The sequence below is a fragment of the Furipterus horrens genome, unplaced genomic scaffold (assembly GCF_987537825.1).
Source record: "Furipterus horrens unplaced genomic scaffold, mFurHor1.1.pri manual_scaffold_4, whole genome shotgun sequence".
Lineage (NCBI taxonomy): Eukaryota > Metazoa > Chordata > Mammalia > Chiroptera > Furipteridae > Furipterus > Furipterus horrens.
In genome coordinates, this window is record NW_028327174.1 from 55,590,141 (window position 1) to 55,608,737 (window position 18,597).

Below are 18,597 nucleotides of genomic sequence, written 5' to 3' on the forward strand. Positions count from 1 at the left end.
ACCAGGCAGTGATGTGGAGGTGGAGACCCACAGGAGCCCCGGACTTCACCTGAGCTACCTCAGGTATCGAACACTCCTGGGAGAGTTGGTTGGGGAGGAATACCATATGAGATTATCTGCATCTGGTGGGACTTGCAACATTGGTCAGGCTTGGATAGATGTCATTTCTTTTTCACCAGGTCACTTCCTTTTTAGTAAAAGTTTGTGCCTTCTCTTTTATCACTCTTTCTTGATTGTCTATTATTCTTGGACTACCTCCCTTTGGAAGAAGCGAACTCTTCTTTTTTAAAGATTCTCTTGTAACTCTGGCCTCTGGCCAGTTCATTTGCCTTCAGATCTGAAGGCAAAGTCAAGGCAATGGGGTGGGTGTTTGGAGGAGACCAAGGCTAAAGAAATTGGAAAGTTTCTCTTACACTCAAGGTGGAAACAATATAAAGTTTTCCTATTTGAACAGCAGGGGGAGCCTGAACACTGCCTAGGAAAGGTTTACCAGGTCAGACACGTGGTAGCTGGGAGTCCAGTCTTGGGGGTGGGGTGAGGGCAGGCTAGAACCAGGGCAGTTGACTGACATTCCAGAGCTCTCTTGGGAAAGATGAGACTTGAAAAGCTTTTATAGAGTCTATAAATAAAGAGGATCTTTATGGGTGAGGAATGGTGTGGTTTGATGTCAGTGGTATCTTTTCATGGAGGGTTAGGAGGGGATAGAATAGGCAAAGTAAGGTCATTTGTTCCTGTAAAATTAACTCCTTCCTCCCACCTTGACCATGGAACACATGGATTTGTCCTTTGGGAGTCAGTAAGTTGAGATTCCAGATGTAGAACGTTTACCCTGAAATGGAGGGGGAGGGGCTGACCACACTGGGGTTGATAGTGGTATTGAGCTGGGAGGATATACTAAAAATGACAGGTTTAGGGACTGCCCTAAAGCTGGTGACACAAGTTTCTTCACTGAGAGTTTCCAAGGGTCTAGGGATATGATACTTTACAGTGTCCCATTACCTACAGCCCTAGTAGTTAACCAGCCCATCTTGGTTAAGATTCCCAGTCTCTTCCTAGCCTATTCAGGCATTGCCAGTTTTAATTTTACTTCTACAACTTCAATAAGGTCAGTTCAGAAAGGAAAATAAAATCCAGTACTATTGTATCCCTGCCCCCTCCTTGGCCTGCATTCATTAGAGACGAGATGGCTTCACCCAGCTCCCTCCCTTCTCCATTAGCCTGGCAAGTGTGAATCCTGACCCAGACCAGGTGCACAAGGGCCTGGGCGGGACTTCTGACAAGCCAGCCAGTCTGGGCAGAATTCTCATCCCTTAAGTTCTCCCATCTCCAAAGCCATTACCCCACCAGCCTGCCTCTTGCTGGTCTGCCTATCATAAAGTCGGCAAGAGTGTGGCCTCTGGAGGACTCTTGTTTGACACAGTTCTCCTCTTTCCTAGTGGTCACCAAGGGTGGCAAGAAAAGGAAGAAAGCCCTGAGTTGGGGGGGACCAGGATGCCTGACCGGGACAACTATGCCAACGGCACTGGGAGCAGCGGTGGAGGCCCTGGAAGCGGTGGCAGCGAGGAGGCCAGTGGGACAGGGGCAGGCAGTGGCGGGGCCAGCTCAGATGCCATCTGTAGAGACTTCCTGAGGAATGTGTGCAAGCGAGGCAAGCGTTGCCGATATCGTCATCCAGACATGAGTGAGGTGTCCAACTTGGGGGTGAGCAAAAATGAGTTCATCTTCTGCCATGACTTCCAGAACAAGGAGTGTAGTCGCCCAAACTGCCGATTCATCCATGGTTCCAAGGAGGATGAGGATGGTTATAAGAAGACAGGAGAGCTTCCCCCTAGGCTGAGGCAGAAAGTTGCAGCAGGCCTGGGCCTTTCTCCGGCTGACCTACCAAATGGCAAGGAGGAGGTCCCTATCTGCCGGGACTTTCTCAAAGGTGACTGCCAGAGAGGAGCCAAGTGCAAGTTCCGTCATCTACAACGGGATTTTGAATTTGATACTCGGGGTGGAGGAGGCACTGGTGGTGGGGGCTCAACAGGCCCAGTCCCCCCAGGACGACGACATGATCTCTATGATATCTATGACCTCCCTGACAGGGGCTTTGAGGACCATGAGCCAGGCCCCAAGCGCCGGCGAGGTGGATGCTGCCCCCCAGATGGCCCACATTTTGAATCGTATGACTATAGCCTGGCTCCACCCCGAGGGGTGGAGTGCAGACTGCTAGAGGAGGAGAATGCCATGCTCAGGAAGCGGGTAGAGGAGCTAAAGAAGCAGGTCAGCAATCTTCTGGCTACTAATGAGGTACTCCTGGAACAAAATGCCCAGTTCCGCAATCAGGCCAAGGTCATGACCCTGAGCTCCACTGCACCGGCAACTGAGCAGACTCTGGCCCCCACTGTGGGTACTGTTGCCACTTTTAACCATGGCATTGCCCAGACTCATACTACTCTCAGCAGCCAGGCTCTACAGCCTCGGCCTGTGTCTCAGCAAGAACTGGTGGCCCCCGCTGGAGCTCCAGCTGCTCCCCCAACTAATGCTGCACCTCCTGCTGCTCCACCACCCCCACCCCCACACTTGAACCCAGAGATCACGCCACTATCAGCTGCTCTGGCTCAAACAATTGCCCAGGGAATGGCACCCCCACCTGTCTCCATGGCTCCTGTGGCTGTATCTGTGGCTCCTGTGGCTGTATCGATGGCCCAGCCCTTGGCAGGAATCACAATGAGCCACACCACCACTCCCATGGTGACTTATCCCATTGCTTCCCAGAGCATGCGTATCACAGCCATGCCACACTGATGGGGCTAATGGACACTCCCCTGGCATAGCCTCCCAGGGCTGGGATCCAGGGGCCCTTACCCACCCACTCGCCTAGCCCTCGCAGGCCCTGTCTCAGGGGCTCATTCAAGAACTAGGACAAGAGTCTACAAGGGGTTTACTTCTGAGAAGGGGTTGGGTTGGTGGGTTTTTCTCTCACCCCCCTTTATGAGGGTTCTCTTGTCCATCTTCGTCTTACAGAGGGGGGCTTGCATAGGAATGCAGACTGAAGCCAGCAGAGAGGAAGGACTGACTGAGGGGCTGTATGTCCTCTAATGGGAAGATGGTGACATGCCCGGTCTTGTCCTCTCTTCTGGACAGCACAGGTTCCAGCACTGGCTTTGGAGGAAAAAAGTGCCCTGCCCAGAGGGAAAGCCAGGAAAGGTTGGGAAGAGGGTGGCCAGGTGAGAAGGCCTGATAGGAGCCTTGGGATGTAGTTGAGCTGGACAATAACTGCTCGTGGGCCTGTGGGAAGACAGGGACCATAGTACTCCAGCCCAAAGACTAGGGGAGCATTCATTACCTTGGCTTGGCCTGGGAATTCATAGGGCAGGGCCCACCACTTTCCAAAGAAATAAACAATTATTTTTAACAAATGGAGGCAGTGAAAACTTGCTTAGATATCCTGTGTGGAAGTTGGAAGTAGTAAATAGATGTCATGCCAAAATGGGGTAAAGACCTCACCCTCACAGAACTGGGATAAAGTTGGATGGAGACCAGTGAAGAAGGGTAGGGACCCAGAGCAAAATCAAATGAAACTTTGGGGAAGGCACTTTGTGGGGTAAAAGCATTGGAGCCACCTAGTCCAGTTTAAAAATAGTCCCATCTGTTCTGGTTTCTATCTGCATATACTATTCCCAGGTTGCTTTAGTAACCAGGGCTCCTAGGGTCATTTAGGGGGGCAGGTACTAAGGAGGGTGGATATGCTGGGAAATGGGAATGGAATATGTATTGGCTGATCCTTCCCTTATTCAAACATAGGGTGGTTGGTAGTTGCTCTCTTGAGTTACTGGTGGTAGTTAATGTCCCTCCTACCCCAACTCCTCCTCAGTTGCCAATGCCTAAAACTTTCAAGGCTTGGGAGGTGCTGGGAAAAAGAGAGTTCTGGGGATATCAGTATCAGGGTTTGTCCCTTTCTTCCCTCTGCTTCCACATAGGACCACAGAGGTTTTAAATGTGATTAAGAGTGCACCCTGACCGAGGAGCTCAGTTGGTAGAGCACTGTCCTCATATGCCAAGGTTGCAGGTTCAATCCCTGGCTAGAGCACATACAAGAATCAACCAATGAATGCATAAATAAGTGGAACAACAAATGGATTTTTCTCTAAAAATCAATAAACTTAAGAAAAAACATTAAAAAAAAAAAAAAAAAAAGTCAAGGCTGAGGGCCCCAAAAGTCAAACCTCAGTTCCTCTTCAGCTCATAGCTGATATATAGGAAACAACTCAGGTGTCGTGTCTAATGGGATAGTGGATTTGGAGGTAGAGACTGTGATCCTGTGTTATTCTCCCCGTCATACTTTCTGCTACCTCTTGTTCTCTTGTCTGGTTATACCTGGGGTTGGAGTTGGTGGGCTAGGTCAAGACCAGGCCAGTCAAAAAAAAAGTCAAGACTAAAAGTCGGCAAATACGGAAATATTGTTTGTGGGTTTTGGAGACCACACATTGATAAGGTAAATGTTGATTTCCTAGCACAATTTTGGATTATTAAAAGAGATGGTTTATGAGCATTTAGAGACAAGCGTGATCATAGATGAATCTGCCCCAGCCAAATGCTGACACATTATTTTCTTTTTGCAAAGTATCTCTAAAGAGGTAGATTTGGGAAACTGACACATTGTGTAATGTACTCCAGCTGAAGACCACCAGAAATACACCTGTAGTTGAACAAATTGGGTTTAATGCTCATTGTGATGAAGGAGAGAGCGTTGCCATGGGAAACTGAGGTGTCTCAGTGAAAGGGTGTTAGAAAAGAATTACAGAACTTGTACTTAAGTGATTTGAGAAAAGGTTTAAGGAAGTGGGGCTTCATTCTGGATTGGAGCTGGGATAGATAATTCTATGATTGGGTATCTTATCTAGAAAAAGGACAGACTAGAATGAAGTGAAATTCTAATTGGTAGTGAAACAGCAGCCACTATTTGTTGGGAAAGGGGGATGTTTGCTATTTTGTGGTTTGCACACTGAGCTTGTTTTATGCTTAAACAAAATTGTCATCATTTTTGGCTTACTTCATCAGTCACTGAGTGCCCTTGACCAATGTTGGTATTTTGCGAGATTGATTGTGTCCAGCAGGAGAGCACCATTTCCTACCTGTGAGCCCAATTCAGCACCTAACAACTCCAAAGCCTAGATGTGTCAGGAGCTGCTTACCTCTTTCTCACTTCCTAAGTCATTTCAAATAAAAGAATAATTATGGATTACTTAATAGTTGAGTTTGGTGGAATCCAAACTGAACATTTGTACGTAGTAAATACTGATTAGTGCATTTAGTGCATTCATGTTGGAGAAAATCTGTAGTCTCTAGTGATATACCCAAAGGGTATATTAAAAAAAAAAAAAAACGTATAAAAATATAGAAGTCTGTTATCAACAATAACTCAAGGACATACTAAGTAATATTGGAAGTGTAACTTGGATTGACTAAATCCAAGGGGTCAAATTGCTTGAGCCTGCTTGAAGAATAAATGCAGAGATATACATGAGCAATAATGAGAACACAGGACTTCCAACTGGCTACAAAAAGTCTTAGTCCTTATGTCAGTTCATAAATAGTGAAAGCCTGATTTGTTTTAGAAACCTTTCTAGGAGCTCCATAAGGGTAACAGACCCATAGTCATGCATAGTCAGCAGTTCTGTGTCTGTCTGAAAGGAGCCACTCCGAAAGTATTGTGTGTTCTCCTAAATGTAATTTTTAAAGAGGGCCACTGACAAACCATTGGAGTAGCTGAATAGATATTTTTGGGGACACACAACAGATATCTTTGAATATCTGAAGGGCTGCACAATGGAGAAAGGGTCCTGTCTTGCTGCATAGGAAATAGGGAGTTCTAGAATAAAAGCTAACATTGAGTAAATATTTAAATCAAGGCACTTTACATGCAATATCTAATTGACAACACGATGGGCATTATTTTCATATCCATTTGGCAGAGGAGAAAGCAGTCTTAAAGAGGATTAATCAGCCCTGAATGGTGTGCTCAGTGGGTTGGGCATAGTCCTGCAAACTGAAAGACTGCGAGTTCAATTCCTGGTGGGGGTGGGGCCTATGCGTTGGTTGCAGGCCAGGTTTCTCTCCCTCCCTCCCTTCTCTCTAAAAGTAAATAAGATCTTAAAAAAAAAAAAATAATAATAAGGATTAATCAGCTCAGGGTTCCCCAACTAGTAAGGAATAGAGCTATTCAGACAGTCTGACTCCCGACTTGGCATAACAAAGTTGTAATGTAGAGCCATCCAACAAAGGGACTACTGTTTTGCTGTGATTTGCTAGGAATAATACAGAGGAAATTTCCTCCAATCCTGTTGCCCCTTCCATCTTGGAGAGTGGGTTAAAACCAGATTACTATATTCAATCCTCTGCCTCTCCTAGGAGACAACTGTAGTGTACATATAAATGGAGATTGCAAATCCAGGAAGTCTCTCCATACTCTGGCTCAGACACTTCCTCTAACAAATGGCCATTTTTTTCCTGTTACCATTTACTGCTTAATACCACCAGGTGGCACCTGGGCAGCAAAATTGTCAATGGGTCGGGATCCACCCTGTTTACTAGTTCTGGTGCCTGCATTGCAGCTGCTGATTGTGCGGTTCCTGGGCTCCAGGTGGAAAGAGATCTTCCTGAGGATGAGTTTTTTTGTGCTCCATATGCTGCCTTCAGTAGGAGGGTCTGACAATCTAGATGGGTTGAGAAAGGGGAGAAGTTTGGAAAGAAACCTCCATAGGTTACCCTGTCTCCCAGCCTAAGGAACCCCCTTCTCCCTACTCCAGTGCTTGGCAAATTTCAGTCTGTAGGGGGGTTTCCCTATAAGGAGCTTCATCCATTTTTTTCTCCTATAGTTCTGCTGCATCAGTTGGGGAGCAGATCATTCTTACCTCCTTCAAACTCCTTGAGCTCCTTTAACCCTTTGAGTGCCATGCGTAATTCGAAATTTGGATCAACATGAGAAAAAGTTATATCAATATATAACCTGAGGTACAAAAAAGAACAAAACATAAAATATGAATTATTCCATTGTTATTTACATTTATAGCCATCAAAAAAAGTCACTGGGGGCGACGCTGGCATTTATGGGAAAATTCGTCAGCATTGCTCACAGCGACGTTGGCATTCAAAGGCTTAAAAAATTTATTTTTATTTTTAGAGAGGGGTAAGGGGAGGGAGAAAGAGGTCGTTGTACAAGAGATAAGTCGATCAGTGTTCTCCCACATGCCCCCAAGTGGGGACCTGACCTGCAAACCCAGGCATGTGTCCTGACCAGTAATTAAACTGGTGACCCTTCAGTTCACAGGCTGGCACCCAATCCACTGAACCACACCAGCCAGGGCTGAGCTCCTTTTCTACCTGCTTACCCCTGAGAATATGGAGGACCTAGGAGGCAGGTAGAAAAGTGTTCCTTACACAGTTCTGCAAACTGAATTAAGCAGTCTAGATAATGTAAGCCTCGGAGAAGTAGAGAAAAGGAAGTGAAGTTTTAAGATTGGGCAGTAATAGGTTTTAAGCAGCTTTGATGAAACACAGCCTGATGAAATTTATGCCCTGCAGAGCCAGATAAAATGTATCAGCTGCAGATCTAGTCTCTCCTGCAACCCTAGTTCCTGCTGCATTAAACAGAATAATACAACAAGCCCCACAAATCCTGCATTGAACAGTAATCATTTTATTACCAATCCTTCCCTCCAGGGTTTCCAGTTAGTTTCTAAGTCTCTGGACAACATTCCACCTCTAAGTCCAATTAACTAGAAACAGTGGTCATCATCAATGTGTCCTGCATTTTTCCCTTCCTAAGCCTACCTATACAGTGCAGTGTAGAACTGCATTAGGTCTATATGTGACTGTAGCCCAGATCTTCCTTCTAACTCCAGCAAATAAGAAACGGAATCTTCTCATTATTCTTGGTTTCTTATTTTTGTGTCCTAGCAGTTTCAGTATCAGGAAATGCTTAGAGAATTTAATCATTTCTGCTGTAGCTGAGCCCCCTCTCCCTTTTGGGAGTTGATTTAGTTTGAATCTGCCGTCTGTGATAGAATGGGCTAACTCTTGGAGATTTCTATAAAGAAGTAAAGCCTCACTTCCTATTCACTCCAACTCCCCCCCCCTTGCCTGAAGGCTAGATGATCTCATTTCTGTTAATTCTCCAGTTTTCTCAAGCGTCTGTCGTTACACTGCATAGAAAAGGACTAGGAACAGGATAGGTAGGGTGGGTAGGTCATGGAACACTTTAATTCCAAATAGGTAATTTCCTTTCCTTTTTAAGAACAGCCAGGAACATATCGAAGGAATGTGCTTAGGATATGAAAACTATCTCTAGCTGCCTTGAACATGTAGGAATCCCAGACCAAATCCTGCCCTTCCACAGCCCCTCAACTTCGCAACTTCAGCTCTGAAAACCGAGTAATTGGCGTTGCGGCTCTGCGTGATGTCAAAGCACAAGCAGTCCAATCCCTCGTCGGGGGGCTCCTGGTCCCGCCTCTTCCCTTTAAATGGTTCACCACACCGCCTTCTCTTTCTAGCCAATCCAATGCTGCTCTCTAGCCTCTTTCTTCCTTTTCCCGCCTTTGGCACTCTGGTCCAATCACAGAGGTCCTGCCTTCCCGGACCCTCTCCCTTCCTGGCGGAAGAAGGGCGGGGATTCAATCTTTTGACTCCACCTTGGTCCCTGTGGCGCGGACCAACCCGAAGCATCAGAAAGAAAGGGTGTGGCTTGATGTCCCCCCCCCCGCCCATTTTAGGATTTACGGTTTGCTGTAGGGGTCGGGTGGGGAGCTGGTCTTAATACTAGGCAAACCTCCAGCGGGTCTCTGGGTCTAGAGGTGGTACCATGGAGCGCTCTGCTGGAGATGGCTCCAGCCCCAGCCCCGCGGACCAGCCCTCTGCTCCGTCCGACCCCCCTGACCAGCCCCCCACTGCGCACTCACAGCCAGACCAGAGTTCTGGGAACCAACCTGCCCGCCCAGGCGCGGCGGGTGAGGCTCTGGCGATGCTGACTTCGTTCGGGCGGCGGTTGCTGGTGCTGGTGCCGGTGTACATGGCTGGGGCAATGGGACTCAGCGTGGGTTTCGTGCTTTTCGGCCTCGCCCTCTACTTGGGCTGGCGCCGGGTCCGCGACGAGAAAGAACGGAGCCTTCGAGTAGCTCGGCAGCTGCTGGACGACGAGGAGCAGCTCACGGCGAAAACACTTTACATGAGCCACCGGGAGCTACCTGCCTGGGTGAGCGACCACCCTCAGTCCTCGGTGCATCACAGCTCCCTTCTAGCCCCTCAGTTATAGGGCTTTCCATTCCTCTCTAAAGTCAGGTCCCATCTTGGGACAATGGGCCCCACCCAGACTTTCCCCTCCCGCTCCGCTAGCCGCCTGAACCGACTGCCCACCATCCCCCGCCTTTCTGAACGCCCTGATCCCGATCCGTCCACAGAATCAGGACTTCTTCCTCTACGCTTGGGCAAGAGCAGTCAGTACTTGGCCGTGGCTCCCCTAGCCAAGCTTCTACTCGCTTCGGGTGCCCTTCACGCCTTTGCTGCTCCTGGGCATCCCCGTTCCCGCAGCCGCTCAGAGTGTTCCCTCCTCTCTCCTGTCCTCAAGACTCCCTCCACCCCAATTCAAGGATGTAAGGGGCTTCTCTCTTTTCCCGCTCTTATTCCTGGGGACCCACTGGAATATAGTTCTGGGAACACTGCTTAGCTTAGGTTCGTGCACCTGGCCGAATCCTCCGGCAGTCGGGCCTCAGCGCGGCGCTGGTGGCTGAGGGCGGGGGTGCCGGGCGGGGTGGGGGGGTAGTGCGACTACTGCAGTGCCCGCAGCCCACACTCCACCGCCCCGGCCGGCCCCACCCTTTTCCGGACTGTAGGCTGCGCTTGGTTGGTGCCCTGATCCTTATCTCTGTGCCCCTTCTCCTTTGGGGGTGAGCCCAGTTCTTTTCTCAAGCCTTGCAGAGACAGAACCCGTTACCCAGTCCCTCCCTGCTCCTCCCTCCTTGCTCCTCCCAGCAGAGGTGCCAGTCTAGAGGGACAATGGCAGGAGAGACGAACCAAAGTTGACACTAGACAGACACAGCCATGTTTCTCCATGCTGGAGAAGGGGGGGTGGGGGGTGGAAAGTGGTCCCAGGGGACTTGTAGCCCAGGCAGCAACTGTCTTTTTTCCCTACTTTTCAACATGGACACTAATCCTCCAGAAGCAACTACCTCATCTCCTCCCCCAATGCAAAGCACAGGTGTCCTTCATTCCCTTAAAAGGAGCCACATCTGATAAAAACAAAGAAAGGGGGAGAAAAAAAAAAAAAAGACCAGGGCCTAAATAGCTCTTTTGATCCCTCCTTGATTCAAGGAGCTGCTTCTCTTTTCATCTTCCTGGTGTAGAAGCCCAGTCAGAGAAGACGGAAGGCTGCACAAAGGAACCAGGCCTTTTCCAACCCCAGAATTTCCTCTTCAGACTGTTTTGGCAGGACCTCTCCCTCCAGAGAGAATGTGCCCATCTCACTCCTCTCTGCCCCAGTAGCTGCCACTTCACATCCCAGAGCTATCCACAAAGCAACTTTGTGTGGCCTGCCTCCCTTAGCTCCTCTTGTCAAAGAGACCTCATTGCCCCTAAACCCTATGGAGGAATGATGCCTCGGACAGCCCACCCCTCCCCCAACCCCTGATTGTGAGGAGGCTCTGGCACACTTAGGTTTCCTTTCCTCTGTGGGCAGCCTAATTCTCCACCCCAGCATCTTCGTAGAAAACCACAGGTGGAGGGTGTGCTCATCACTATGTCTGCCTTCCTCACCTGCAGGTCAGCTTCCCAGATGTGGAAAAGGCTGAGTGGCTAAATAAGGTGAGGGCTGATTGTCTTGATTTTTAATTTTCATGAGTGGGTGATGGGATTCCTTTCTCTTACCAGACCCTGCCACACTTCAGTTCTAGCCCCAGCCTAGTTCCCAGTGCTCTCTGTGGGGAGGATTCTGAAGGACCTTGACTTTAGAGGAAGGACTGGGTTTTTCTATGACTGGCCCCCCTTTCCTCCCAGATTCTGGCCCAGATTTGGCCCTTTCTGGGCCAGTATATGGAGAAGCTTTTGGCTGAAACTGTGGCTCCAGCTGTTCGAGGATCTAACCCCCATTTGCAAACATTTACATTTACACGAGTGGAACTGGGTGAAAAGGTATGTGTGTAAGAGGGAAAGTAATGAAGGAAGGAGATGGAAGAGGGAAGATGGGTGGCCCAGGAGTCTTGAGATACTCCTCCCTTCCCCTTCCCTCTCCCTCAAGAGTTCATCTCTCTCTAGCCATTGCGCATCCTAGGAGTCAAGGTTCATCCTGGTCAGAACAAAGAACAGATCCTGCTGGACTTGAACATCAGGTAACACCACTCACAACTCTTTCCATTTTCCCTTCAACAGGATCCTGGTCACTGACACTTGACTCCCCCTTCCCCCACTTCTGCCTAGTACCAACCTTTTTTGTTCTCTTCCTCACCAATCCCCAGCTATGTAGGTGACATACAGATTGATGTGGAAGTGAAGAAATATTTCTGCAAAGCAGGAGTCAAGGGCATGCAGGTGGGGCAGATATCTGGGGGTCCCCATAGTCAGGAATGTTTGCCCTAAGTTTCCTTTGCTATGGGGAAATGGGAGGTTGGAAAAACCAAGGCTGGGGAAATCTGGGGCGGGAATAAAGGCCTTTTCTGAGGGAAGGCTTGATCTTCTTTTCTTGTTCCAGCTTCATGGTGTCTTGCGGGTGATTCTTGAACCACTCATTGGAGACCTTCCTATCGTGGGAGCTGTGTCGATGTTCTTTATTCGACGCCCAGTAAGAAGGGAAGGGGAAGCAGGGGAAACAGGATTGGGAAGGTGAGGGTGGCCAACTATGGGGAATGGAGGGGGAAATTGACAGGAAGGCTGAGTTCTGGCAACTGTTTGGTGGCTAGGAGCATACCACCTATGCTCTTTCTTTCCAGACCCTAGATATCAATTGGACAGGGATGACCAACCTGCTGGACATCCCAGGACTCAGGTATCAAGGACTTATTGACCACCTACTAAGTGTTCCAGCCTGGCTTGGGGGTTCAGGGGTTTCAGAGCGGTAAAAGATGCAATGGTGCCTTCCAGGAGCTTTGGGCCCTGCTGGAGAAATAAGATAAATCCCCCCGAAAAGTACCATGCTGTGATTTTTCTTTCGTGGAGGAACAGGCGTTTTGGTGGAGAATGAAGAGGACTGCAGACTGCTCACAAGGGCCAAAAGAGAAAAAAGAGCTGGGGTGGCCGTGAAGAAGGGACAGCAGTAGGTGGGAAATTAGGGTAGAAGAGTAACAAAGAAGGAGTATCAAGAAAGGACTTACTTCTAGCTTTAGGCCTCTTGGTTGTGGGAAACATAGTTGGGGTTGGGGATATTGTAAGTTGGGGTACCCTCACCTCCTTTTCTACTCCCCCATTCAGCTCACTCTCTGACACCATGATCATGGACTCCATCGCTGCCTTCCTCGTATTGCCCAACCGATTACTGGTGCCCCTTGTGCCTGACCTTCATGATGTGGCCCAGCTGCGTTCCCCTCTTCCCAGGGTATGGCCTCTCCCTCATTAAGTAGATCCTTCTCTGATACCTGTGCTAGACCCTTAGTTTCTCACTATCTGATCCCCGCCCTCAGGGCATTATTCGGATTCACCTGGTCGCTGCTCGAGGGCTAAGCTCCAAGGACAAATATGTGAAGGGCCTGATTGAGGGCAAGTCAGACCCCTATGCACTTGTGCGAGTGGGTACCCAGACGTTCTGTAGTCGTGTCATCGATGAGGAACTCAACCCCCAGTGGGGGGAGACTTACGAGGTAGGAGAGCTGAAGAGTGGGGCTGTGTGAAATGGGGAGGCCTCAGAAGGTTGTGAGGGGAAATGCTGATCAGATGATCCTCAGAGTCTCAGCCCTTGAGACCCTTATCCCTCTATGCTCTTCAGGTGATAGTACATGAGGTCCCAGGTCAGGAGATTGAGGTGGAAGTGTTTGACAAGGATCCAGACAAAGATGACTTTCTGGGCAGGTGAGAGACTCTGCCAATGTTAGGATTCTAAAGCCCCAGTGCTAGCAAGGTCCCAAAGGTAATTATAATCCTTGTGCAGGGAATTGTGTCATTTTCCTTCCCAACCTCCCTTTCCCTCGCCCCCACCCCATACACAGGCGTGTGCATGGGTTCGCGCGCACGCACACAATCCTCTCCTGAGTGTAAGGAGAAGGGAGTCTTCAGATCGTCCAGTTATTCCTGGGTGGGTGAGTAGATAGCCAATGACATGCTACTAATTACAACATTCACTTTTTTCCCCCTCTCTTTGCTCTCCCCGCGCAGAATGAAGCTGGATGTAGGGAAAGTATTACAGGCTGGAGTACTGGAAGATGTAAGTTAAGAGGAAGGTGGGGGGTGGGCTCACCCATTCAGCAGACGATGGTTGCTGCATTGGTGGGGAACAGACTGGGTGGCTGTCTGATCTCTACTACACCTCACTTTCTTCTACTTCTTCCTTCAGTGGTTCCCTCTACAAGGCGGGCAAGGCCAAGTTCACTTACGGCTAGAATGGCTATCGCTTCTGCCAGATGCAGGAAAACTGGAGCAGGTAATCAATGTCGGAAGCAGGAAGCTGGCAGGAGAGAAATAGGTATCTGGAAGTATAGGGGACTGTGAGAACTAAGATCTGACTACTGCCACCCCTGCAGGTTCTACAGTGGAATCGAGGAGTCTCCTCCCGACCAGAGCCCCCATCAGCTGCCATCTTAGTTATCTATCTGGATCGGGCCCAAGATCTTCCTGTGAGTGTGGCTTCTGAGGGCAGGTGAACAGGGAGCCTCGGGTGTAGCATTCCCACACCCTCTCTTGCCCCTGCCTACTTTGCTCCAGAAGCAGCAACATGTAACACAAGGGTTCCAAGGAGGCGATCAGAGCCACTTCAGGGAAAAGATTCTGAGGAGAGCCCACCATCCTTCACTGAAACAAGAACAACTGTGATACTGACTTCTGAATTCTTCCCCCCCACAGCTGAAGAAGGGGAACAAGGAACCCAACCCCATGGTACAGCTGTCAATTCAGGATGTGACCCAGGAGAGCAAGGTGAGAGCCAGGATATCATTGTGGGAGGTGTGATTTGTGTGTGGGACTGACAGTAGGGAGGACTGTTTTGGTGAAGTTTCCTCTTTGAAAAGCCTCTAATGGCAAGGGCTTTCTGGAATGGTACTGCAATATATACCTCTTTAAAAAACAATTTATTGGGGTTGACATTAGTTAACAAAGTTTGTGGCATGTACCCTGAATCCTGCACATCTTCAGGCTGTCTACAGCAACAACTGCCCAGTGTGGGAAGAGGCCTTCCGGTTCTTCCTGCAAGACCCTCAAAACCAGGAGCTTGATGTACAGGTGAGATAATCATCTAAGCCCCTCCTCAATACCCTGTTCTGCCTTCTCAGATCTGTACCATTTCTTCTCTCCCATGTTCTCCTTTGATTTCTATTTTTAGTCCATCTACCTAGATTCTATCTCCTATACTCTCTGCTATTCCCCACATATCTAGAACCATTTTTTATAATTGAGAATTGTACACTTAAAATGAGTGATTTTGTGGTATGTAAGTTATGCCTCAATAAAATTATTATTTTTATAAAGAGAGACGGGAAGAGAGGTAGAGAAACATCAATATGTGAGAGAAACATCAATCGGTTGCCTCTATCACGCCCCCAACTGGCGACCTGGCCCAAAACCAGGAATTGAACTAACAACCTTTAGGTTTGTGGGACAAAGCCCAACCCGCTGAGCCACACTATCGGGGCTCAGTAAAAGTATTACTTTTTCAAAAGAGAAAAGAACATATTGAGTACTTATTAGGCACCTAGTATTTTAAAGATCATAGACAAAGCTTGAAACAGTTCCTGCCTTCATAAAGCTTACTAGCTAGTTTTATAGATGACACACATGAAACCATCCAAGAAGGATTAAATATTAACTAGTGGGAGTAAAATACATGTAGTATAGTGCTAAGGAAGGCCAGAGAAAGGTACAGAGGCTGGAGTAACTAAAGATTTTGTGAAGGAAGTAGGATTTTACATGGACCTTAAAGGGATAAGTAAGATTTAAACAGGCAGAGAGGAGAATGGGAACAGAATGAGCACCGTGGAAGGGACCATGGAGTGGGCAAAAGGACTGTAAAAGGATGGCTCAGAATAGAGAAAAAGGTCTTTGATTGGCACAGAGAAAATGAATCTGGAGCCATGTTATAATTTCCCCAGGATGCCTCCTTTTCCCGAATCTCTTCACTGCATCTCCTCCCCCTCTGCCTGTAGGTGAAGGATGACTCCAGGGCGCTGACTTTAGGGGCACTGGCCCTGCCCCTGGCGCGCCTGCTGACTGCCTCTGACCTCACCCTGGACCAGTGGTTCCAACTCAGCAGCTCTGGCCCCAACTCCAGGCTCTACATGAAACTGGTCATGAGGGTATGGAGGTGGAGGAGGTGCTGAGGGTGGGGAGGGGCCTTGTACATTTCTTAGTATTAAGAGCAAGGAGGGAGGAATCCTCTAAGATTAATGAACTAGTATTGTATCTGGAAGCACCTAGCAGGCACACAAAAAGTGTGTGTAGCTCTAACTGGGGGAAGGCATGGTGTATAAAGTGGATGAATGGGGTAGGAGGGACCCCATGGAGATGAACCCAGATAAGACAGGTGCCTGGTTTCCTCATCAGAGCCCCTGCTCTGCCCCCAGATCCTCACATACTTGCCAGCTGGTGGCTAGCTGCACTTCTTCCATTTGACAATCCCACTATTCCCCCAGATCTTGTACTTGGATTCATCACAAGTGCACTTCCCTGCTGTGCCTGGTACTGCTGGTGCTTGGGACCCAGACAGTGAGAGTCCCCAAATAGGCAGCAGTGTGGATGCCCCACCTCGACCCTGTCACACTACTCCTGACAGTCACTTTGGGACTGAGGTGAGTCTATATCTGGAAAGCACTAGGATCTGTTTGCCCACCCTAAGTATGTAAAGCCTGTTTCAGGGTTGGTTCTGACAGGTTTCTCTCTCTTTGACTGTCATCTGGTGCCCCTGTCTGTCCTTTTTGCAGAATGTTCTTCGGATCCATGTATTAGAAGCCCAGGACCTGATTGCCAAAGACCGTTTCTTGGGGGGATTGGTGAAGGGCAAGTCAGACCCCTATGTCAAACTAAAGCTGGCAGGACGGAGTTTCCGGAGCCGTGTTGTTCGGGAAGATCTCAATCCCCGCTGGAATGAGGTTTTTGAGGTCAGAATTGAGTGGCTAGGACTCCTCCCAGTCCTGCCACTTTCTTCCCCCTATCGCTGAGAGTGGTGCAGAAAAGCTCTGGTGGAGGGGGTGGGTTCCAGTCATTTGGAGAATAAAAGGAGAGAATATCCTTTTGTCTGCATTATTTTCTCCCTCTAGGTGATTGTCACATCAATTCCAGGCCAAGAGCTAGAGGTTGAGGTTTTTGACAAGGACCTGGACAAGGATGACTTTCTGGGCAGGTAAGAGGGTGAGAGTCCAGCAGGGAGACAGAGACTCAGCTCTGACCACTGACCTCTTGTCTTAATCCTTCTCCTCTTCAGGTGTAAAGTGAGTCTCACCGCAGTCCTTAACAGCGGCTTTCTTGATGAGGTGAGCATGGAATTAGAATCAACAATCCCTCCTGATCTTGACTCAAGTCTTGTTCTCATAGGCCCTCTGTCCCCACACCCCCAAACCTTAACCCTGCTTACTACCACAGTGGCTGACCCTGGAGGACGTCCCATCTGGCCGTCTGCACTTGCGTCTGGAGCGTCTGACCCCCCGTCCCACTGCTGCTGAATTAGAGGAGGTAGGGAAGGCTATAGGAGGAAAGAAGGGACCTTAGACAGGTCAAGATGAATACTTCTATCTGGTTTCATTTTATTTTATTTTTTTATTGATTGATTTTAGAGAGGAGGGGAGAAATAGAACAAAACATTTGTTGTTTTTCCACTTAATTTATACATTCATCAGTTGCTTCTTGCAACCTTGGCTTATCAGGTTGACACTAACCAACTGAGCTTTCTGTCTGATTTTAAGGCATACGTCAGGTCCCAGGGTGTTAGTCACCGCTCTCCAGCCCTGTGTGTCTTCCCCCAGGTGCTGCAGGTAAACAGTTTGATCCAGACACAGAAGAGTGCAGAACTGGCAGCAGCCCTGCTATCCGTCTACGTGGAGCGGGCTGAGGACCTGCCGGTGAGATCTGCTCCCCACGCCCCATAATTCCCTGACCCTCCTTCCACCTCCCTCAGGTGTGGACGCTCCTGGTATATTTGGAATAACAGTAAATTCCAAGTCCCTCTGTTCCTGGGGTGGTTCTGGGGTGGGAAGAATTGTCTGACCAAGGAGGGTGGTGGCTATTAAGTCATAATGGGAACATGACTGCTGCCTATGGATGTAATTTGTGAGAGGAGGGGGGAAATCTGTCTAACTTGGTCCCAATTTAAGAAAATTTTTATTATTTGTATAAATACTAAGCATTTAATATTTTAACACAATATTCTTTTTCTAGCTTCGAAAAGGTAGCAAGCCTCCCAGCCCTTATGCTACTATCACTGTGGGAGATACTTCTCATAAAACTAAGGTATTAGGAAATGCTGCAGGGATAAGAAATGGGGGGATAAGAGGTATAGAGGAGAGACTATCAACCACTGCTCATCACCCCTTATCTCCATCAGACTGTTTCCCAAACTTCAGCCCCTGTCTGGGACGAGAGTGCCTCCTTTCTCATCAGGAAACCAAACTCTGAGAGCTTGGAATTGCAGGTACTATTAAGTTCATTCTACAGACATTAAACCAGACACAGGGCATTTAGAGATAAAAGATCTAGTTTTCATCTTTATGGAGCTCACACTATCTTTTGAAAGAAAAATAACCAGAGAATACTTTCAGACATAACTGGTGAGGTAAAAGGCACTGTGGAGGAAAAAAGGTGGGTTCTAACTCAGACTAGGGGAAAGGGTACAAAGAGTAAGAAAGCCATCTTTAGATTACTCCTGAGTTTAAGGGTAAATAGGCTCTGACCGGGAAAAGACAGGCAGGAAACTCTTCAGGCTGAGATAAGAATGGAGGAGAAAGAAGGCAAATTATAGATTAGAGAGGCAGTCAGGAGCAAGATTGCAGGGGCTGTTGAACATTATGCTAAGAACTTGAATTTTATCCTAAAGGCACAGGGAAACATTTGAAGGAATGAAAGGTGACATACCCAGATTAGTACCTTAGGAAGATCATGCTGAGAGCAGGATAAAGAATGGACAACACTGGAGACAAATGGATGAGTTAAGAGATTATTAGAGTAACTGAAGCAAGAAACAACAAAGGCCAGATGGTATTTGGTGGTTATTGTGACATGGAGGGGAAGAGGAACAAGAAACAGCCTTGATGCTAACTCCTGAATTTTTGGCATGGGTGGCAGGACAGATCAAGGTGCCACCGACAACATAGGAATGCACAAAGTAGGAGTTTGTGAACTTGAGTTCTCTGAGGGACGTGCAAGGGGACAGCCTTTCAGAAGGCAGACCTATGGCCTATTATGGTGTTCTCTCTCCCTCTTTGAACATCATGAGCAAGC

At 48.3% G+C, this 18,597-nt stretch overlaps 2 protein-coding genes and 2 long non-coding RNA genes across 5 annotated transcripts in view; 2 read left to right on the forward strand and 2 right to left on the reverse strand.

The window, feature by feature from the left end:
* Window positions 1–18,597, forward strand: part of ESYT1 (extended synaptotagmin 1) — a 22,460-nt gene continuing 3,863 nt past the window's right edge. Inside the window, exons 1-24 of one of the 2 annotated variants that reach the window (XM_090273366.1) lie at window positions 1–63; window positions 10,798–10,839; window positions 11,032–11,166; window positions 11,290–11,363; window positions 11,490–11,562; window positions 11,723–11,812; window positions 11,961–12,016; window positions 12,439–12,562; window positions 12,648–12,824; window positions 12,950–13,032; window positions 13,336–13,384; window positions 13,514–13,600; window positions 13,701–13,793; window positions 14,020–14,091; window positions 14,308–14,394; window positions 15,315–15,464; window positions 15,801–15,956; window positions 16,089–16,265; window positions 16,425–16,507; window positions 16,589–16,637; window positions 16,747–16,836; window positions 17,127–17,222; window positions 17,539–17,610; window positions 17,705–17,791. In XM_090273366.1, coding sequence (XP_090129492.1) covers window positions 11,068–11,166; window positions 11,290–11,363; window positions 11,490–11,562; window positions 11,723–11,812; window positions 11,961–12,016; window positions 12,439–12,562; window positions 12,648–12,824; window positions 12,950–13,032; window positions 13,336–13,384; window positions 13,514–13,600; window positions 13,701–13,793; window positions 14,020–14,091; window positions 14,308–14,394; window positions 15,315–15,464; window positions 15,801–15,956; window positions 16,089–16,265; window positions 16,425–16,507; window positions 16,589–16,637; window positions 16,747–16,836; window positions 17,127–17,222; window positions 17,539–17,610; window positions 17,705–17,791 — 2,124 coding nt within the window. In that variant the 5' untranslated portion in view covers window positions 1–63; window positions 10,798–10,839; window positions 11,032–11,067. Of the gene's footprint in view, window positions 64–8,839; window positions 9,236–10,797; window positions 10,840–11,031; window positions 11,167–11,289; window positions 11,364–11,489; window positions 11,563–11,722; window positions 11,813–11,960; window positions 12,017–12,438; window positions 12,563–12,647; window positions 12,825–12,949; window positions 13,033–13,335; window positions 13,385–13,513; window positions 13,601–13,700; window positions 13,794–14,019; window positions 14,092–14,307; window positions 14,395–15,314; window positions 15,465–15,800; window positions 15,957–16,088; window positions 16,266–16,424; window positions 16,508–16,588; window positions 16,638–16,746; window positions 16,837–17,126; window positions 17,223–17,538; window positions 17,611–17,704; window positions 17,792–18,597 lie in introns of those variants that run through there. The other variant, XM_090273365.1, reaches the window with a different exon arrangement.
* On the forward strand, window positions 6–3,404 carry ZC3H10 (zinc finger CCCH-type containing 10). The gene is made up of 2 exons (XM_090273367.1): window positions 6–63; window positions 1,437–3,404. The coding sequence occupies exon 2, from the start codon at window positions 1,492–1,494 to the stop codon at window positions 2,788–2,790; it is 1,299 nt and encodes a 432-aa protein (XP_090129493.1). The 5' UTR covers window positions 6–63; window positions 1,437–1,491; the 3' UTR covers window positions 2,791–3,404.
* Window positions 7,662–9,472, reverse strand: LOC150011950 (uncharacterized). Its single transcript, XR_016510480.1, has 2 exons — window positions 8,970–9,472; window positions 7,662–8,635 (listed from the first exon to the last, which is right to left on the reverse strand). It is a non-coding gene; the product is annotated as an uncharacterized LOC150011950 (long non-coding RNA).
* The window catches only part of LOC150011951 (uncharacterized), a 22,014-nt gene continuing 16,735 nt past the window's right edge, over window positions 13,319–18,597 (reverse strand). The window contains exon 3 of the long non-coding RNA XR_016510481.1: window positions 13,319–13,624. This is a non-coding gene — a long non-coding RNA (uncharacterized LOC150011951). The remainder of the gene's footprint in view (window positions 13,625–18,597) is intronic.

Bases quoted from the DNA above. Each gene is read 5' to 3' on its own strand.
- ZC3H10 (XM_090273367.1), top strand. From the start codon at position 1,492: ATGCCTGACCGGGACAACTATGCCAACGGCACTGGGAGCAGCGGTGGA.